The sequence below is a fragment of the Sturnus vulgaris genome, chromosome 1 (assembly GCF_052056855.1).
Source record: "Sturnus vulgaris isolate bStuVul1 chromosome 1, bStuVul1.hap1, whole genome shotgun sequence".
NCBI lineage: Eukaryota > Metazoa > Chordata > Aves > Passeriformes > Sturnidae > Sturnus > Sturnus vulgaris.
Genome location: NC_142243.1, coordinates 43,897,036 through 43,919,128, shown reverse-complemented (window position 1 = coordinate 43,919,128; position 22,093 = coordinate 43,897,036). Strand labels below are relative to the sequence as shown.

The window sequence follows — 22,093 nt, the reverse complement described above, 5'->3', positions numbered from 1 at the left end:
CAACCACAAGTTAAGACTTAAAAGGTATAGTTGCTGTCCCTTCCCAAAAATCAGTTTGAGATTCTTCTTCAGCATGCACTGTCAGCTCTTACTGTCTTTATTAATGAATATTAATGATTTTATTAATTTCATTAATAACGTATTAATTTTATTAATTAAGTCTTCTGCAATTGTACTGAAATACTACAATACTGAACACACTACAACTACAGCCCCACTTGCCAAAGACAGTAATTGTTCAACAACTGTCAAATTTATCCAACTTCTGAAATGCAGAACTGCTGTAAGAAAGAAACTTTTGTTTGAAGACACGAGAGCATTTCTGTAAGGGGTAATGTTGTTCAGGCCCTCCCAGCTCAGTGGTAACAACCCCAGGAAGAGATGAGGGCCAAGTGCTATAGGATCTTTGTCTTTACATAATCACATCTCCAGCACAGGTATTATGGGCATATTGAGGGTCAGAAGAGCCATGGATGAACTACATATATATTATATATACCAGGAAAAATTGGTTTTTTTTAATGAACAGGAAGGAAGAAAGAAGGAAAATGAAGCTTCTTTGAGAGAGGGATGGGTTTTTTTTACCCAGTGAGGATTATTCCATTAATTTTCTAATTCAGTAACTACATAATTTCCATAACTACTGTCTTTTAATCACTCAAGTGATCTAACAGTCATAAGCTAAAGTAAATGTGGAATTCAAGACATGAAACCAATCTGCAATTGTATCAAAACAAGCTCGTCCACTTGATGTAAATGTCAGTTTCTTTTAAAACAAAGAGACGACACACTTGTAAGAAAAGCAAACATTTACTTCAAATTGCAGTATAGGCTTTTCAATCACAGAAAAAGAAAAGAAAAACAGTGATCTGACAGCGGTCACATCCTGTGCAAAAAGAAACAAACTTGGGATACAAAAAAACTGTAGCACAAGGTACTTGAGCCGCTTACACATTGCAGGATAAAGGAAATAAATACAGTAGCTAGAATATGGCACTCTTGTGACAGACTCTAAACCCAGTGGAATGCCTCTGAAATATTTTTATCCTTGTATTAGTAGCAAAGTCCCACCACCATAAAAGTAGAATAGTACAATGCTTTAAATAAAAACAAACTAAAATATTTATATCTAAGAGAAGGATTTTACACAGTTATATCTTTTAAGTGCAGAAAATGGGACTTGGGCTTAGATCTTTCTTTAAATTAACCCCTGCCCCCTCCCCCCCATAATACCATTCAATCTTAAAAGTAAATTTATGTTTGAGGAAAAGTGTTACCAAAGTTGCATAATTTGATTTGTTGCTTCCACAGTTGGAAGTTAAATTCTAAACAGTCTTGAAACATGAAGTTCGTCATTAGCCAGTGAAACAAAGGACTTGTCAAAAGCCCTCAGGATTTCTTTATCCTCCAGATATTGTTTTGCTTGCTCCAACATCTTTAGACAGCAATCGCTAAGTTTGCAAACACAAGAATGCAATATGCATCATACATCAAGAAAAGACGAAGTTGATGAAGAAGAACTTCCACGTTTCTGGATCTTTTCCTTGCTTCTTTCAAACTTCTTTATTAGCTCAGTCACTATGCACACAGAGGAAGTGAGTCCCAGAAGAAACAGTAAATCTGGAAGAGAAAATTAGTCTTCTTTAAAATTGCTATTTAAGGCTGAGGGGAGACTTTAAAAAGAACAAGACTTACAAGACTTCCAAATTTTCTCCCAATCATTGGGAAAGTTCAGGAGAAATGAAGCAAGATTCAAATTTTTGCAGGCCCAGAAGATTAACATGTATGGTTTATGCACAAATCATAACTACACACAAGATACTAAAAAGCTTTTAAAGTATTTCATAAATTTATTTTCAGCAACATAACTAACTTAATTCTGAAAAGAGAATATAAGCATAATGAGAAATTATGCCACAATAAAGACATGTATTTCATTACAATCATTTAATTCCAGAAAACCACAAAGGTAATAAATCTAAGTGTTAATGAAGCCAACAGCATTATGTATCTATAGCTTTTTTAAATCCTTCTGTTTATTTACCCTGTGATAAATGCAATCAATATTCAAGGATCAGGATTTCTAAATAAGGTGTTTATATTTAGAGAAATCTTGTGAAACAGTTAAATTAATAGTGCATAGAAACCTACACAGTCAATAATTTTGCCTGCAACAAAATTTATATTAAAAATTCCCAAATAAATAAGCAGCTTTACAAAAATTTAAAAACACACTGATCAGTTATGTGCCATATGGATTTAAATCATAGTTCCCAAAGTAAGCATCTAGAACAATTCAAAAAACTAAAAACGAAATCAATGAAACAAATAAAACCCCCCAAAAAACCCTATCCACAAAACAAAAAGTATCAGCAGGTTTTGTATTCCTGTTCTATGCAAATAGCCAGAAAGTGCTCTTAGAGAAATTTATACCAAATTTATAAATTAATCCTTAATGCACAGTTTTGAAAAAGGAACTGTTCTTACCCAATACACTCAGGCTCTCTGTTTGGAAAACCTTCTGAAGTGGAGGAAAGTAAATGACCAATAACTGCCCCATTATAGATCCAAGGACAGCATAGCAGAACATTTTGTTACTGCAAAGTCCAATCTCAAACACAGATTTTGTCTATAAAAAAAATATGTTACAATGTACATGTAATCTTAATTATCTAGACTTTTAGAAAAATGTAAAATATTACTGTTGACCTCTTAGATAATCCAGAACAAGTTGAACAGGCTAATTGCATTTTCTCCCTGGTGAACAACTTGCATATTGAGCTCACTGTTCCACAAATACAGTTCATGAGAGAAAGGTTACCTCTACACTATTCCACAGCAGATAAGACTGCAAATCACAGTAAATGTAATAATATATACTATCACAAAATTTCAGACTTTTTTTTTTAAATTGAAAAAATATACACAGATTAAAAAAATACACAATAGTTTTAGAAATTTTCCTTGGACTATGGGTTTATAATTATAAAATATAAAAGCTCAGGCCTTCAAGAAATTTCACATTCTGGTAAGGCTGCTGAGCTAACAGAATTTCCAGGAAGAGAAAAAACCAGCCAAGTATATACAGCAATACAAAGGACCACCACACTTTGGCTCTTAATAAGAACTTTCTTGCTTTTGTCAGGTCACCATCATGTAAACAAATCAAATAATTAACTTATCTGTAATTTAAGAAATCCTACCTAGCAAATACACGAAACTCTGTGCTTAACAGAAAATGTTAAGTAAATCTGCAGGAAAACACTTTAAACAAACACAGCAAGATCTTCCCTCAAAGAAAACTCTGATTGTTGTGTTAATATTGTGTAAAAGGACAATATGAATCACTTACCTGAGATCTAGAACTCAAAGCATTGAACATATCAAAAAATACAAAACAGGTGAAAGTCATGGTTGTATCTCGTGGTGTTATTACATTATCTCTTAACTGGCAACAAAAGAAAATGAAATGGCTTTAGCATGATTTAAACTCTCCACAATTAAACTAAGTCAATTAAATAAAATGATTACAGTAATTCTACAGTAAGTTTTACTAGCTAGGGAATGAAAGCAAAAGTAAATTGTTTGCCCCAAGCTGATTTATTAAATCATACAGCAAATATTACACACCTGTAACTTACAAAAATTTGTAATTCCAAGCTATGATTAAATGAAGCCTCCTGACCAACTTTTATTCAAGCATGTGGAATTCTATGATGCACTACCAAATGTTCACATAACATTTTTCTCTACTGAGAAAAAAAAAGTCAAATGGTTGTTTCGTAAGAATCTGATTAGAAGATTTACATAATTACTTTCTATGGGCTAACTTTCCAAAGTAGATTTGGAACCTGAAAACATCTGTGTTAAAATAGAGATTGAGGAATAAAACTGTATTTTGCTTTTCAACAACTATTTTGAAAATCTTCCTCTCTACTCTGCTAGTATTAAATAAGCATAGCCAAAACTCACAATAATTTCAACTGCTGGTATAAAAAAGGATTTATTTTAAATTAGGTTGTTACTACTCTAAGTTTTGCACTTTTGTCATACCTCTCTCCAGAAGACGAACAGTGTTCCACAGACGATAATTATTGATGAAACCAGTATTTTAACAATCAGGTTTTTGGTCAGAATGCTGTCCTTCAGATTTCTTGGAGGTTTTCGAATAATATCTTTATCCACAGGCTCCACCCCAAGGCTTACAATGAAAAGAACATCTTACATTTTTATCATCATAAAATTAATTCACTGCTTCTAACTTAAGGATTAGATTTTTAAGTTGAAAAAAAGAGGATTTAATGCTAGTTCCTCACCATCTCTCCCTTCACCATCTACTTGCAGTGAAGAGGGTCAGAGGAAGAACCCAGAGGGAAGCCAGAACCCTGCATGCAAGTTTCATGGGCATATCCATGGATTTTTAGGTATCCTTGCTGCCCCCATATAATTAGATACTAAAGCAAACTAAACAGAATTAACACAGAAACATACTGCAAACATTGAAGTTCACAGAGAAAGTTCAAACAGAATCACTAGATTGGAAGAGACCTTTAGGATCATCGAGTCCAACCCATGCCCTAACACCTCAACTAAACCATGGCACCGAGTGCCACATCCAATCTTTTTTTAAATACATCCAGGGATGGTGACTCCACCACCTCCCAAGGCAGACAATTCCAGTACTTTATCACTCTTTCCATAAAAAACTTTTTCCTAACATCCAACTTAAATTTCCCTTGGTGCAGTTTAAAACTGTGTCCTCTTGTTCTGTCAGTTGCTGCCTGGAGAAAGAGACCAACCCCCACCTGACTACAAACACCTTTCAGGAAGCTATAGAGAAATGTTTGCTGTTTCTGAAACATCTCACTTTAGTTTAACACATCACAGTTTCTTTATGAGCAACCATTTCCCTTGTTGAAATAAAAGGACAACAGAATCTAACAGAGTTAAGAGCAATTACTTACCTTTGAGCTGGAGGTCCATCCATAATAATATTGATCCATAAGATCTGCATGGCATTGAGAGGATTAGGAAAGTTCATTAATGTAGCCAGTGAGATTAAAGTCAGTGCTGCTATACTCCTGTTGAAAGAATCCATTTTTACAACTGTCAGCATGGAATATTTCTGAAGATCCACTGATAACTGCTTTGTAATCAACAGTTCAACTGTTTAAGAGTAGATACAGATTTTGACAGTATGAATCATGACTGACATTAAGTCAAACTTTTAAGGTAGAGCATTAAATCCTTTATAATACTCATTCTGACACAAACCATATTTAAAACAGCATTGTTCTGGCAATTAAAAGGCAGCAAATTTGCATTTTAAAACCTCCCAAACTTTTAGGTAACATTTCAGAATTATCACTCACCATCACCTAATTGATTTTTTTAATGGGGAGCTGAGTCCTGTACTTTTCTTGTGCCAAAAGAGGAACTTCTAAATATGGTTTTGAAAAACAAACCACTTTTCCACTCCTGATGTAAACAAACTCTGTGCACCTGTCACTGGTTTGCCTGGTCAGTCAAGGCAAGGTACTACTCAAGCCCCCTAAAAATACCTAAAACCACTCCTCATTACTAGCAAGATGAGAAGGCCAGACCAAAGACCGAAAAACAGATTAGCTGGCTGCAAGCTTGGCATTAGAAAAACCCCTGTAAACAAGTATACACTAATTGCTCTCAGTCCAAGATTAAGAGGTTTCATAATCAAGAAGAAGATAGCAAGGCTTATAATAATTCCCAATTTAGCACTGTACTGAACCCTATTATGCTCTCACTGCAAAGAGGGACAGAAAAAACCAAAGGGTAAAAACAGGTAAGTACATCATCAAAAACAGGTAAGCACACTTTCCTAGAACATCTACACTTAGTTATTTTTCAGCAGCAGATTCCTAGTCTAGTCTTGCTAAGACTAGACAGGATACTTGGTAAGAATGAAAGTATATGCCACTTCTTACAGTGTTTATGCAGGTAAACAAACTCGTCTTTTCTAGGTTTTGTTGGGTTGGGAGTTTTTGTTGATTTTTTTTGTTGTTCTGGGGGTTTTTGGGTGCTATTTGTTGTTTGTGGGTTGGGATTTTTGCAGGGTTTTTTTGTGTTTATTTGAGGTTTTAGGTTTGGTTGGTTTTTTTTTTTAACTTCTGCAAATTTCAGACCACTCTAAAATGTCATGAAGGTTTCAAAAAAGAAGATGAACAATATGGTGAAAAAAACCCACATGTCCCCGAATCCAGATCCAGTAAGATAAACTTACAAAAAATTTGAAACTAAGGCTTAATAAACTCTCGTCCCCTTATCTTACATACACTTTATGTAGCTAGCACATGAATCCTTATGGGCAAGAAACAGAAATCAGCTTCATATAGTTAGCTCATTCTACAAACCAGTAAATGGATTTCAGAAAAACTAACCTCCTGAGTCCCTGGATTCCTCCATTTGAATACATGTTCTGGTTAAGGAGGGACTGACTACCAAGCTTCTCATTTAAACAAGGACCCAAAGATAGCTATGCTGCTTCTCATTATCCCTTCAGTAACTGACTTTACAGATCTCAACAGGAAGAACCATGACAAAATTACTGTTTATTGCACTATCTTCTGGGTCCTTAAAAATAAAACAAACCACCAAATACAAAATAATGAAAACTCAAAAGCACAGTATATGAGCATCCTACTTGAAATTTACAGTATTAACATGAATTTAATGCATCTGCTTCATGCTTTGATGCATTCAAAAGAAACTTCTGATACTGACAGCTTTTCAAACTTACGTGCTCAGTTGAAATCTAACAAAATTTTTTATATTATTATAAATTCCTTTACCCTCTTCAATTGCAGACCTGCAATTAAAAACAAAGATTACATTACTAGACAAATGCTTAAAACAAACAAAAAAAAGCTATTAATTTAAGCAGCAATAAAATCAGCAAGAAACAAATGGAGTTGAGGTTATCTTATGTTTGGCAATCATTGTTTTTCAACTTGACTATAAGAACCCAAATTATTCTGTGATTGTGAATGATCACAAGTTATTTTTCCAGATACTTAACTTTCAAAATGTAATTATTAGAGTAAGATCTCCTCTATGTTCAAAATTCACCACTATCCTTGATAAGAGTTTCTAAATCAAGTCAGATAATTAAAAAAAAACCAAAACCACAAAATCCAAAAAGCCAAACCCCCCCCCCCCCACCCCCTTTTAAAAAAACACAGAAATACAGCACAGATTTAGAGGACCATGTATTCTTTCTCTGAAATGAATGAAATATGTACAGACCATCTTCACAACCCCTAGCATGTGTCACAACTTGCCTGTCACACTATCATAATTACTGCAGTGAGAAAGGGTTTTCTGGTACCCAAATCAAGCCTACTTAGCTGCAAATAAAACTGTTTTTATTTCTTCCATTTCCCAATAACTAAAGAGCATTCCTTCAGCAACTTAAAACAGAAAAATTAAAAGATGTAAAACTATGGAAATTCATACTTCTTTATTTCCTTAGCATTCACCACTCTTCTCCCTCTCCTATTGAGAACTCTCCTGATGAAGTGAGCAAAATTGGATAACACATTCCAGCAAAAACCTCACCAAGCCCGTGTAAAGTACTTACTGCAGATGTCCTTCCTATGTACTCTTCTGACTATGTTAAAATTATTCCCTTCTCTGTTATGTTTTTGCATAACAGCACATTTCTTTTGGCTGAATTACTGTGACAACCTCAGATCATCCTCTGACATACTGCTACATAGGTAGATTTTCTTATACTGTATTTCTCCATTTCACTTCTTCCCAAGGGCTAAGTGTCATATTTTGGAACTGAAGTGTTCTGAAATTGATGCATAATTTCAAAATGAAGGCTATTTTGCCAGACAGCAGTTCAGCTCTGTCAATAATCACTACCTTCAAAAGTCAGATGAATTAAAGTCAAAATAGGATAAGTTTAGCTAAGCTCTTTTTGAAATACACCAACCCCCAAAAAATTAATAAGTACAAACAGCTGGTTACCAGATGCTAATAACCTATTTTCACCTGTGATATCTAAATAGTTAATTTTTTTCTTTTTCTGAAATCACCACATTTAAGAGTTGAAAACAGAGGTCTAAGTAATCTTTTTAAATCTTGAATGTAATGCTCTGTCATTTTTAAATTAGTTTTATGCTTCTGAGGTACGAAATTGAATTTAATCTACTAACTGCTAACAGACTCACAATTTTACCTCAGATATGTTTTCCAAACATGCTTATACTCCTGACTGAGCAGGTCAGCAGCTACACTTAAAAATTCAGGGACACTTCTACTGGTTTAACCCCGGCAACACTTCATTAAAGCTAGACAGTACAAGATATGTACATAAAGGCCACCTACATTATTGTCTGAAAATCATCATCCACGAGGATCATATCTGCTGCCTCTTTACAAACATCTGTTCCAGTTTGCCCCATTGCTACACCAATATCTGCAGCCTTCAGAGCAACAGCATCATTCACTCCATCTCCTGTCATAGCTACTACGGCACCATTATTTTGCAGGGACTAAAGAGAAGGAAAAGAACTTAAATCAGGGATTGAAATAACCCATCCTATAAAAATTAATTTAGATACAAGATTTGTATCACTGCTCCCCCTCCCCCATTTCTTAGAATTGCATTGTAATGTCCTAAAGAGAAAAAACAGCTGCCTCTGTTCTAAATAATTTTAGACAAGATTTTGGGTTAAACTTCAGTTCATATATTCAGACTGCCTAAATTTTAAAACTAGGGTATATAAAAATTGCCTTTAGGGGAAAGAAAAAACTCTAGAGAAATATAGAAGATATTGTATTTCCATGTTACCATTATCACTTTCTTACAAGTCTTGCATGCATCCCTATGGTCTCAGTGTTTTGACTTCTCCTTATTGTCACTTTTCTGATTGTTCCAATTGTTACACTGAGTCTGTCCTTCTTTGCTACCTTCTTTTGTTAACTTCTGAATAGAGGCATTGCCACAGACATGGCTTGAAAATCATTCCCTTTTATTTCATCTGACAAGTATCAGAAATATGGTTTTCAAGTTCCTAGTCAATTCAATTGCAACATGACATAAAATCTCAATCAATCCCCAGCTCTCTACATAGAAGAAAGCACAATGTTACCTACCTATTCCTTGTGGGCACTATGCATTTTTCTAGGTAATATTTTCAAGTACACTTCACTGCCAAATCAGATGCATATCTGATTTCATCTTGACACACTGTAGCGCATTATAATTTAAGTAAAGACAGCACAGGCAATACCCACAGCAACAGTCCAGCATTTGAACCTCTTTAAGACATACCTTTATAATTTTCAATTTATGTCGGGGACTGGCTCTGTAGAATACTGCAACCTATTAAAAGCATAATGAAGTAGTGGTGAAAATTTCAGATATGTAAAGAATTGTATTGGATTCTATTGAGGTAGAGGGTAAAAAATACAATCAAAAGCCAACTGTATTCTTGTTAGCTCTTAAGCTGAAGCACCAGTGAGCTGTGTTTTTTAATTGAGTGAGATCATTAATTTTAGAGAAGATTCCAAGTGTGTTCTGGTAAACAAAGTTAGAGCTACTTATTTCAAGACAGAATGTGCAATTTAAAAGCCTTCTAAAATAATGAAGCAACAGAGGTATAATGGTTTGTTGCTGGCCTTCCTGACTAAATTCATGCAGGTAATTGTAATGCTGACTCTACGATCAACATCCTTCTTTCTTGTCAGCACAAGTGACAAGCTATTAAGGATATTTAAATTTTACTAGTTAATAGTATATTATTAACAATTGAAGTTTTAAAGTTAATTAAAAATTCTGACTTGGATGGACCAATTTTCAGATTTTTCTTGGGCTCTGAACTTAGCTGTAAATTGAAATTTGAGCATGTGGAATTTAGTTTTCCATAATCTCCATACAGTTAGCATTTTTCCTTTTCAAGAAGCCTGACAAAAAACTAGATTTCTCACCAATCACTTTAGACTGTATGCAGCTATCAGTCTTATTGGTTGATTTTAATTAATTCCTAATAAGATTTTAAGCAAACACCTAGAAAAGCAACTGGGTCAAAGGTCAAACACGTGTAAGTAAATTTGTATCTACCTCAGTTATTTAATGTGGGTATTTACAGCCCTTAAGAACACATATTACCAAATAAACCAAAAATTATTATTTGCCACACAATTCTTTCTTTGTCTCAGTTTCTGTGAGTCTCTAAGAATAGACAGAAAGCTGACATGCACATTTCTTGATTGCAAATACTGGTTTTTGGCTTGCTTACACCAGGCTCAAGCATGCTGCAGTCTTATTTTGCAGTCCTTTGCTAACATAGCAGCATTTTGATGCATGAATTTTGCAACATAGCTAAACCCGAACCTCTATTGCATTTGATTATGTCTTCACATTCATAACTTGGACATTGGTTAATCCATTTAGTTATTTAATAACTAAAAAGTATTAAGCAGTAACTTAATAAATAGACCATTTCAAAATTACCAACTAGAGACCTCAGATCTATCAAAATCATTAAAAACACAGACAAGTCCTCTCACCAATTACAAAAGAATGCACTGTCTGAACATGCAGACTCTAAGATTATATAAATGAACTGAGTAGCTCAGAAATAAAATGGCCTAATAATACAAAAAGGTGATGTTCACTAAGACGTGGCAAAATGAAAGTTAAAGATAAAAAAAAACCCTGAGTCATTAAAAGAGACAGAAGCAATCAACTCCCTAAAAAAGATAACTGTGTAAGTTCAAATAAATAGATTTTCATATCGGTCATATGTCAGACCAAAAGACACTTATTAGAACAATATTATTTGTAACTCTGAAATTACATTTTAGCTTGCCACAGAAAAAAAGCATTTCTCAAAATGTAAATGCATCCTTTGCCACATTTCAGTAAGTAGTATATCAAAACAAACCTTTGGTGTTATTTGAGAAAGCTGCTGAATATCCAAATCATCTATCTCTTCTCCAGAGATTGCCTGTGAATTTTTGGAATACAATCCTAGTCGACTAGCTGTAAAAAAGTCATAAAAAACCTTATTATAATAATTTACCCTTTTAAGACATTAAATACCCAATTATTTTTTTAATCCTACTATTTTCTGCAGCATTTCAGATTTTAAATACCTGCAGCAGAACATCTTACTACATTATTGATTCAGTATTTTGAAGTAAATTAGATGAACTCTTGAGTAATAACAACGTGCTACAAAGTCTATCCTAAATCAGATGCTTATTTGCTTAGTCTTTTCAGGTCTAAAGGTCTGTAGTTGATTCTGTCAGGTGTCATATAAACAAACAGAGGAGTTCAGTCCTCTCAAAGAACTTACAGTTCAAAAATAACATGACAGAAAATGAAAAATAACATGAGGGACACAAGGGAAAGAAAAAAAAACTCTGATAAAATATTCTGAGTTTGGGGATATACTCTTCCCGTGCACATTCCTTATTCTGGCTGAAGTGCTTGTTCTTTAATGCATTGTATTGTAAAAAGAAGTTAAGTAGTTTGTTTAAATATTTATAAATATTACTTAAGGTTCAAGTTAAGGTTAGTTGTATGGACAAAACTCTACTAGACAGCACTGAAGTGCCATACATCATTACTCCTTGTCACTTGCTCTTTCAGTTTATCCCTGTTGTCAGAGACATGCATCCAAAGCTGAGGGTTGGGAGGGTGGTGGTGGTGGTGATGTAACAGTAAGAATCAGAAATCAAGCATATGTAATAAGTAAACAACATGAAAAAAATACAGTTTCAAACAGCCAAAGTCATATATTAACCAAACTGGAAAAACTGCTATTCAAGCTGAAACCAAAGTAGCACTTCAGGCTAGGGTCCTGGGTGTTTGAGTCTTTTTCTCCACTAATTCCACTGTGCCATACATTAATCCAAAATACAGAACTCACTAACATTAAAGACTTAATATGTACACTTCCTAACAATTAGCTAAGCAGAAAACAAGAAAAGATGAAAGGAAGTGAACTATTCATACCAATAGCAACTGCAGTTTCTTGTGAATCTCCAGTAACCATTTTTATTGCAACTCCTGAGGTGATGAGTGTAGTAACAGCTTCTTTTACACCAGTCCGTGGGGGATCGATTATTCCCACAAGGCCCAAAAAGGTCAGCTGTCCTAACTCAGGACCAGAAGCTAAGGCCAGAACTTTAAGAAGAAATAAAATGTTAAGATTTGAAATTAATGTTTATATCAGCATTTAAAACAAAATAGTTTCAAACAGGCCAGCATAAAACAAAGGCCTGGAATTGATATTTTCCTTTTTTTAAACCTTGGCAGTAGCAATGCTGAGCATTCACAATAGTCTACTTATGTACACTCCTGTCTTCTAAAGAATTTCTTACCAAACAGCCAGGTTTCAAAGATAACTTTCCTATTTATTCTCATCTGAAAGTGTTTATATTTTGACTGTGTAGAAAGAGAATTGAGATTTGTGATTTCTCTGTGCATTTTGTTTATGCATTAGGATGAAAGGGAGGATCAGTTAATGTATTTTCTGCTTTGTTTGTTTTCTTACCTTTTGAAAGGCAGATTTCATTGAGTACTTGCTGAATATTGTCTGGAATGTCTTTTAAAGTAGGATTCTTAATTCAAATATATTTAAATGTCAGAGTTGTAAGGAAAAAGCAAGTTTGCTTTTTTCAAAACATTACCCTTGATTTTTTTGACAGACAGAATAAAACAGAAAAAGATACCAGTCCTAGCATATCCTCTCAGCTTCTAATTATTTGCATCTTAGGAAACTCCTGAGCCACAGAGTACTCCTCCCTCTAAAAAAGAATTTTAAAAGCTGTGCATGGACTTAAGAGCCTAGAGATGGCTTTACAGAGGGCCAAAGAAAGCCAGTCACGTATAATCCTAGCCCATAATCAACTCCTATCAATCATCCTATGAAAAGTACTTTGTTTCATCAAAAATTCTACACAGCTTGTTAACACAGAAGATAATTCTACTGGCATCTCCTGATCTGCAATCAGTTTTGCTAGCCTAACTCATGAAGGTGACAGGAGCCACAGTAATGGACAAATAAACATATCCATATTAAAAAAAAAAACCCACAGGCATCTATAATAAGGTATGGAAGCCATTAAGTAGAAATGTACTGTTCAGTTATGGTCACTTGCAAGAGATGACAGGAGGCAACAGTGCCCCTTGTCACCCTCTGCAGTTTAATCATGTTATTATACAGGCCTAAAAACTAAACAACCCAGTGGCATTTATTGAACAAAAAAATCCTCACCAACCAAACAAAAACAGACCCCAATGTTTTGGACTGCTCTTGTTTGTTGTTATTGGTTTAGGGTCAGGTTTTTTTTTAACAAGCAGTGGCCACTGAAATGAAATTGTTATTTTGAGAGATTGAAACAGCCTTACCTCTAAGCCCTGCAGAACCCATAGACATCTTCTCTTGCTGGTATTGCTCTCTCTGTTGCTGCACCAGGGGTAGGCTCTGTCCCTTACAGTTATACGATGTACAGTATCTAATGACTTGTTCATAAGCACCTTTCATAAAGCAAACCTCAGGTTTGTCCTAAAAGAAAAAAGAGCTGTTGTGTGCACATGTGTGTATGCACAACTACACATACACAAGTACACACTCTCATGGATACATAAGAATGACAGATGTGTATTCTTGTTAACAATCTTAAGAACATAATGCAAATCAAACTTACCCTTCTAAACATAAAAATCTGTTCGAGTGTCTCTAGACAGAATACACTCAATAGTGGTAAAGTCAAAAGAGCCAAGCTCATAATCAATATCTCATTTCAGCAGACATCAAACACAGGCACTGCAAGTCACAGTTTACAGACTAAAAGGCCATGCAAAGGACAGAAATTCAACCTACACAGGACATTAGACCTGAAAGACCTTAAGCTCATCATCAGACCAGCAGCACAGGTCATTAAACATCCCCTCCATTCTTGTACAAGGCCTAATAACTCCAGATAGCCATCGAGCCTTGAGATGATGATATGGGACTAAGAGTCCCCCACCTACCTCAAACACTTAAGTCCAATGCTAAATCAGCTCATTCCTTCCCTTCCCCTCCTTTCCATTAAGAACTGCTGCCTCAGCTAAATTTCCAATCACTGGTCACTCATCCTCTCTCCAGTTGAACTAAAAAGCTCTTTTTTAATATACCTATTTTCTTCCTGTGAAGTTATTTATATGCACAGCAGTCAAATTAACTCAATCTTTCATGACAGGCTTAGCTGATGAGAGTTCCAAGTTTCTAAATCCACTGTATTTTCTTAGTCTTCAAATAATTTATGTTCCCTTTAAATCTGTTATCAATTTTCCAACATTCTTTTAAAATTGCTGATTCCAAAACACAGACACAGTAAGTCTTTACATGGATTAAAATCTTACACCAATTTCTGCTCACCATGCTTCACGTAGACATGGATAATCAACAATATAACCCATACAGCTAAAAGGAGTCAAATGCTTTATTTCCAAAGCAAAGATTTTTCAGTGATATTGGAACACTGTCAGCAAGCCTGGTTTTGGTCTGAAGTACTGGAAGATTTTTCATAAATCCAATATAAGGTCTGTTGTTGCACATATTGTCTAGAAGGCTCCATTTATCAGACTGGCAGTGATTATGTCAATACTTGTAACAAAAACATTCATATGGATTTAAATGAAACATGAATGCACATATGTATGTTAAAGTACCAGAAGACAGAAGAAGATGTTAAAGAGTGGGTTTTATTGATAATCCATGCCAGTGCTGACATCAATAAAATCTGTCAACACTGGGGACGTGATGTCTGCATCAAAACCAGAAACCCTGTGTTTTCAAGCAAATTAAATTTTACTATTGAACATCAATGCACATTTCTTGTTCTTAACTCATTATGTAACTGTGCAGCACTGGAACAGTAGAAGATTGGCAGAACTGTTTTAGGTGTTTGAGAAGGTAGAAGAAAGAAGGAAAAGTAGCTAAGTACACATTCAAGGTCTCAGTTTTCAAAAGACTTAAAATAATTTCCCAGGACGCCTTTTATGGAAATTACTTCTTGTGATTCCTTTTCTCTACTTCAGAGATTGAATCTAAAACTGTGCCTATTATCAAACCATATTTCTAGGACTGTGCATTACTGCCAGCCTTCCAAAACTTCTGAAGCAAACAATAAAGAGATTAAACAAGGTAGATAACCATTCTACAGAGCCAGTGCTCATGGAAACAGTGACTGAAGTTTACCTGCTGCGTTCTGTGAATGCATTTAACAGCCATCCATTTTTGTTCTGAGCTGAAGGGATATTCAGCCTTCCTTATGTAGTCTTCCTGGACTCCATCTAAACCCATCTGTATAAAGCACAAGTATCACCACAATGTCAGGACCTTTTCTTTTCAAATAGGTATGAAATTTGATGACTTGTTGAAACACCGTAGTTAGCAAACACAACTTAATTAAAGAACAATTTCATCTCCAAAGCTGCCTTCTGAGCACACTGCTCCAATTTAGATACACTTCTTGACAAACTAGCACTGAAAACACCTATAAACTTCTTTCAGGCTTCAGCACGAGCCTTGCTACATTTCTCAGTAGCTGTAATGGGTGTGTCACAGCATTACACAAAATAGCAATAACAAACCTCCCCCTCCCAAAATGAAAAAAATCCAAACACTTCATCACAGCGACCAGAATTCAAAAGCCCTGCACTTAAGAGGCACTATATATTCTGCAGTCATCAATACATCAGTTATCAGCTTCCCTCTGCTACTGATGTGAAACTGGGAAAGAGATGATACAGTCAATATTCAACAGGTAAATCAGTTTGTGGCAGGTAAAAAGACAATATTAAGTGCAAAAAGATGAAAAGAGAGATTTTACTTCACTCGTAAATATTTTTTTCTGATCCTTCAGAACGCCCAAGATTTACAAGAAAAACATAGGAGATGAGCAGTTGCAATACCAATCTAGGAGATCCAAAAGAGAAGAAAATGAGAAAAACAAAGCCACAACTTATTTCTACACATTTCCCACCTGCTATGAATTCAAAAAGCACCATCAAGTACACACCTTCATAGCAAGTGCAATTAAAGCCCCTTCTGTTGGTTTCCCCATCAATGTGTTGTTTCTAATCAAGGCATCATTGCACACACAACCAGCCTAAAAGATGAGGAAGGGAAGAAAACAGAACACAAAGTAAATGCCATGCAAAGCTCTCCTGTTACATCATCAGTTAAAACTCACCTTTCTTTGCCAAGATCTTACCTCCACAATTTTGCTAATGGATGGGTTGTTATAACCATGAATAACTTCACCATCGAGCATCACTTCTCCAAACCTGTTATAACCTACTCCAGTAACCTGCAAGACAAGCAGCCAGAGGCAGCATGCAACAGTGTTCACCAGGTTAACTGCTCTCAGCTTTTTATTACAAACTACAAAAGAATTTCAAAAGGTCATTCATAATGGCTGCTTTTACTCAGTGTGTATGAATTCTTCTTACTCAGCTTCTAATGCAGCAACACTCTGAGCTCAATAAAATATATTAGAGACTAATTTCTTTAAACAGTATCAATCTATCCTTAGCATAAATAAATGTAATGTATGTTGTTTCCATACAGTATTAGCCATGCTTTCTTTTATCTTCTTTCTTTTACTTTCTAACTTTTTCCTCCTATTTCTCTTTACCCTGATTAATAATGCATACCCCCTGCAGGAGAATGTAATTACAGAGTCCTACTTCCATCAAGTTACTACAAAAAAAAAAAGAAACAGTTGAACAGCCTCTCAGTTTAGACTTCAGAAAGGTGTTAAAACCAGTAGAACTGTATTTTTAGTGCATAAAACCAGGCATCCTACTAGGATCCCAAAAAAGTCTTCCTATCTACAGCATTAACAGCTAATATATTTCACAGCCATTTTAAGTTCTCTTTCCATTAGGAAAAAGGAGCTGATTTGACCCAGATGAAACTGTACTAATAGCAGTATTCATATAGACTTCTAGCAATAAAAAAACAAATATCAGTATATGTAAGAATATATAGGCAATTAATAGGAAACAATATGAAAAAATTCCAGTATTTTTGCTTACAGAATAAAATTACAAGACCATCTATTAACTCTATTGTTGAAATAAAACCCTGATCAAGGAGTTTGAGAATTTAAGAACTTGATTAAAACATTCCTATGAATCTACATTCAGTTCCACACCTCACTGCTTTTCCATTCCTGCTGCTTTTGCTTCTCTTTTGTGGATTTACATCATCAGTCTTTCCAGCAATTCCCTAATTTCAACAATCACTGTTTCATGTCCTGCTCCTACTTGCAAATCCATCCATTACAAAAAAGCAAGAATGACAGTGCATATTCAGTATGAACAGTTAACATAATAAACTGTCTTTTACCTAAAAAGTTGGTTATCTCCACTTTAAATGTTTGGAACATGTAAATTTTAGGAGGTTTTCTTTGTACCCTGAAACAGCAGAATAGCCTCAACTTTCTGTACTGAAGAAAAACGATCTCTCAACTTGTCTGCATACCTTAGCATCTGTCTTTTACTGTGTGTGACCTACAGTCACCAAAAGTTTTAAGAATTTAACATATATTTTAAAAAACCAAAATATATATTAAATTATATATACATATATGTAAATATATATTTAAAAATGCTTCTGTAACCAGAGAAGGCTTGGATAGCACAGCTCAAAGGCTGCATACTAAATGAACTGAGGGACAGGAGTTTAGTACAAGAAGTTTATGTTTTCTTAACTGGTGCTTTACCTGCAGTACATGCCACAACAAAATAAAAAAGTAAATTTAAGTCTAAGTGTCACACTACATACCTCAGCATGCTGTCCATCAGAAGTAAAAATATGGGTAACAGTCATCTCATTCTTTGTCAGAGTTCCAGTTTTGTCTGAACAAATGACATTGCAACAACCTGAAATAACAAATTAACATTTATAAGACAATTAATGTTTAGAACAATCTGAGTAACAAAGACAAAAGTATGCAAGCTGAGCAAATTTCTAGAAATACTGCAGCTGTCTGTGAATAAGAACAAGTGAGAGACAGCAAATTTTCAACTACTAAGGAATAATTGTACAACGTTCTTTGAGAGTTTGTCCAATAAATAAAAAAACCCTCCAAACTAATTTAAATCCCAAATTCACAAATTATACAAAATGTGTCCACTCACAACCTCTTCTTTATTTTATTCTGCTGTACCTAAAGCTACATTACTGAAATCTCAGTTGTGATTCCTGGTGAGGAGAAAAACTAAGAGCCTGCTTTACAGATGTCATTCTTCTTTATTAAAAAGTACATGTGTTTAACGCTAGCCACACTGTGTGCCATACAAGTGTTGCACTAGGTAAGTCACAAACGTGACTTACTAATAAGCCTGCAAATTCTAATTAAACTTGAAAGGATTACAGAAATGTGAGATTTGTATATGCCTTTTTAACTCTGGAGATTCTGAGAGTGTTGCAGCATCTCGACATTTCTGGATATGACAGCAGGAACTGTACAAGCAACAAAAACCTTGCAACACTAATGAAACTCTGCTAGAGGCATTGGGAAAAAAGATTTCCCAATCTTGAAATTGCAAAAGTAATTCAGATGCTGCAGAATTATTTACCTCAGTATTTCTATTTCTTTTCCATGTTCTGTGCTTTACATGTTTTATGACTCAACTTCTTTGAGCTTTAAAGTTTTTAAATGATTTTATGTTCCAATATGAGCAACATAACATCTTGAAGGTGCATTATAATACAAAGCTTTTCCTAATATTTAAATATGGATTTGTTTTCAACTCTCAATATCCCTCCTAAATTTACACTGAAAAGTTAAAATTTCAAAAACATTTTACAAGTCTTATTTAACAAGAACACCTTACAGCAAACAGTTTAGTGTAGTGCTAGCATGGCATGCTATTAACTGGCAGATTATTTATTTCAGTTAAAAAAAAACAAGTTAGAAGGTCCACAGAAACATCTCCCTGAATTGCTCCAGTGTAACACACGTTAAATTCAGGAATGTTTTAAAGATGCCAACACACTGCTAGCAAAATAAGAATACTTCCTTCATTTTCCTCATTAGTCATTACTATTTCCTAATGTTCACATCAAAAACATTATCTCTAAGTTAGTCTAGTCATACCTAAAGTTTCAACAATAGGCAGCTTTTTTACAATAGCCCTTTTCTTCACCATTCTCATCACACCAAGGGCCAGTGTCACCGTTACCACAATTGGGAGTCCTTCAGGGATTGCAGCTACAGCCAAACTGTAATGAAAGTAAATACAAAGATCTGTTTCAAATGTCATACAGGAATACACAGTAGTGATGAATTTACAGTTCAGAACATTGTTTCTGTATATGACTGGTCACTGAGATTAAACAGAAAGAAAGGAGTTGCCATGTGATTCTAGTTACATCGCATTCATTATAAGAAACCCACTGAAGACAGCAACAAATGAAATAAATTAGATCATTTCTACTCATTTTTGTAAAAGTATGAAGAAATGTAGGGGAGAGGGGGAAAAATCAATTGTACATCTGTTTTGCCTACATAAAACACTAATTAGAGCTGCACAAAGCAGCCAGATTGTGAAGAATAAGTGTAGTCAGCACTAAACAGAACTGGGAAATGCCACCACTGATCCACAATTGCTACTGCCAGATCATGATGTGGCAGCAAATTAAGTGAGGGAATAGCCTTGAAGGTCATTTTAAAAACAGACAAACTTGATGACAACGTAAACAAGACAATGCTTAAAGATGCAGTTCCTGGATTTCTTTTCTCCCCTCCACAAATGCGTAATTCTTCAGAGTCTGATCCTGTCAATTAAAGAAACCTTTCTGCCTTATGCACTGCCCATGTAATCAGCTACCCAACAACTCTTCTAGGAGTATGGAGTTAGACCATCTAAATTCAGTGCTGTTCTCAGCAAACACACTGGAATTAAGTTTTCATAATATAGTAGAAGATAAGTTATTGAACTGCATAACACAAAGCTTGCAAACAACTTAGTTTTGTCATATGATCTGCAAAATTACAGCTACTTTATTTACTCAGCAACAAAAATTCAAACTGTACAACTCTACTGCCTGTTTGCAGACATTCCACAAGACACTCAGAAATCACCATATGAATGTAAAGTCTAAGAGACAGACAGGAACACACTGCATCATTAAAAATATGTATGAATTTTCTTTTCTATTTTCATTTTGAATTACTTACATGAAGTTAAGAGCAGTGTATACAAGATCTATTGTAAATAGATCACTAGCTTTCAAACACTTGCTGTAATGCATGACCTACATTATTTCAAAACATAAATCTTACCTCACACCAATTGTGAACATATCAAGGATATGCTTTCCTTGCAACCAGCCAACTAGCATTATAACTCCTATAAAGAAAATAGTCAAGGGGATAAATGTAAAACCAGCATGTACTGTAGCCTCATGAGGACAAGAAAAAATTCAAATAACCAGAACAAAGTTTACCATTGTGCTACCCATAAAAATTTGTTATTTATTTCACTGCCATGATTCCATTAGTATTGCAAAGATGAAGAAAGTACTAGCCAGTCAAATTGCCCAACCATATCTCTAAGTGTGGTACTCACTTATGCACACTTTGAATCAGAATTCAAGACACACTGCAATTTAAAAGAAAGTATTTGGAGGACAAAAAGTCAGTAAAGTACAATTGCAGGAAGAAGTAAGTAAACACCCTTATGATTAGTTATTGTCACATTAACCAATTCTCAGATGACTAGTGACATGAACTCAAAGTGACCAATGAAATCAGGAGCCAAAACATTTTTAGAGATTTAGTCTTCCATTTCCCAGGCCATTAGATAATCTTTTGCAATTGTTATCTTACCTATTATACCAAAGGAATACAAGGAAAGCTGTTTTCCCAAGAGATCCATGCTCTTCTGCAAAGGTGTCTTTGGAGCCTTGATGAATGGCAAACATGGAGCAGTTAACAAATGGACTGCATCACATTTTACTTCACAGATGCAAAATTCAAGACAGTCAGTGAATAAGATGCAGTTATATTCTATATTTCCATATATTTACTTCAGGAAAACAGACTGTTCTTTCATAGAACTAAATGAGATTCAAAAATACTTCAATGAAATTAAATATTATTAGAAATATATTAAATTTACTAGAAATATTCTTCTATCTAGGGCTTTGTGATATCTGCTACAAATCTAATATAAAAGGTCTTATCAAGAATTTCCTTAAACCAAATCCTCATTCCAACTACAAGCCACCACACTGCCTCCAAGACCAAAAAGCTCTTGGAAGCAAGAATAAAACTGATTTTCAAAACAGAGGCATTAGAGCCCTGGAAGGCCAGTTATATCTCAGAAGGAATGTTTTTAATCATCTACAGAAAATTCAATTTAGCAAAACAGAAAGCTATGTAAATATTTAGACAGGTTCAGAGTATTATTTTCACAGTTACTATCTTTAGGCCAGTTACAGATATTTTGTTGCACTGCATTCAACTTCATGTCCAAGAGCTGAGATATGCTTTACTAGAGGAAAGGAAAATACTGAAAGCAATGTATGTTTAACTAAGTTCTTATGGAATAAAGTCAAAGTTTTAATGAATTAAATACATACTTTCAAACTATGTCTTGGCTTCTAAATATCTTCTCTTACCTCTTCTGCTTGCATCATTTTGAAAACCTCCCCAAATTCAGAGTTTTCTCCTGTTCCAATAACTATCCCCTAAAGAAACCAAAAAACAACATAAAGCCAAATCAAATCTGAAGTTTTAATGTTAGTAGTTGTTATTGACAGATTTGACTCCAATCATGAGCAAATGCCATTTAGCCCAATACAAACTTCAACTCTGTTTACAGAATTAGTTCTTGTCACAAGTAAGGAACTTTTCCTAAAAAACCCTTTGCCTCAGTGAAACAAATTGCTTTTCTATGCACTGCTGAAGTATTCACTAACTACCAGCAGCAAAACTCAAATTGGAACACCTAACACTAGCCAGAACCATATTTTCTGTTATGCATTTTCAAACACGAGTGTAGCTCCAAAAGCAAAACACCTGGACAGAA

General features: G+C 34.7%; 1 protein-coding gene across 5 annotated transcripts in view; it reads right to left on the bottom strand.

The window, feature by feature from the left end:
- Positions 1 to 791: 791 nt before the first annotated feature.
- Positions 792 to 22,093, bottom strand: part of ATP2C1 (ATPase secretory pathway Ca2+ transporting 1) — a 62,051-nt gene continuing 40,749 nt past the window's right edge. For all 5 annotated transcript variants that reach the window (XM_014878382.2, XM_088164944.1, XM_088164943.1 and 2 more), the window contains 19 exons: positions 21,684 to 21,752; positions 20,890 to 20,965; positions 20,344 to 20,410; positions 19,156 to 19,280; positions 17,838 to 17,935; positions 16,261 to 16,356; positions 16,066 to 16,155; positions 15,243 to 15,347; positions 13,406 to 13,562; positions 12,008 to 12,178; positions 10,932 to 11,029; positions 9,317 to 9,367; positions 8,368 to 8,534; positions 6,773 to 6,841; positions 4,965 to 5,081; positions 4,054 to 4,201; positions 3,353 to 3,448; positions 2,488 to 2,629; positions 792 to 1,620 (listed from right to left, as the gene is read on the bottom strand). In XM_014878382.2, the coding sequence (XP_014733868.1) occupies positions 1,484 to 1,620; positions 2,488 to 2,629; positions 3,353 to 3,448; positions 4,054 to 4,201; positions 4,965 to 5,081; positions 6,773 to 6,841; positions 8,368 to 8,534; positions 9,317 to 9,367; positions 10,932 to 11,029; positions 12,008 to 12,178; positions 13,406 to 13,562; positions 15,243 to 15,347; positions 16,066 to 16,155; positions 16,261 to 16,356; positions 17,838 to 17,935; positions 19,156 to 19,280; positions 20,344 to 20,410; positions 20,890 to 20,965; positions 21,684 to 21,752 (2,079 nt within the window). In that variant the 3' untranslated portion in view covers positions 792 to 1,483. The remainder of the gene's footprint in view (positions 1,621 to 2,487; positions 2,630 to 3,352; positions 3,449 to 4,053; positions 4,202 to 4,964; positions 5,082 to 6,772; positions 6,842 to 8,367; positions 8,535 to 9,316; positions 9,368 to 10,931; positions 11,030 to 12,007; positions 12,179 to 13,405; positions 13,563 to 15,242; positions 15,348 to 16,065; positions 16,156 to 16,260; positions 16,357 to 17,837; positions 17,936 to 19,155; positions 19,281 to 20,343; positions 20,411 to 20,889; positions 20,966 to 21,683; positions 21,753 to 22,093) is intronic.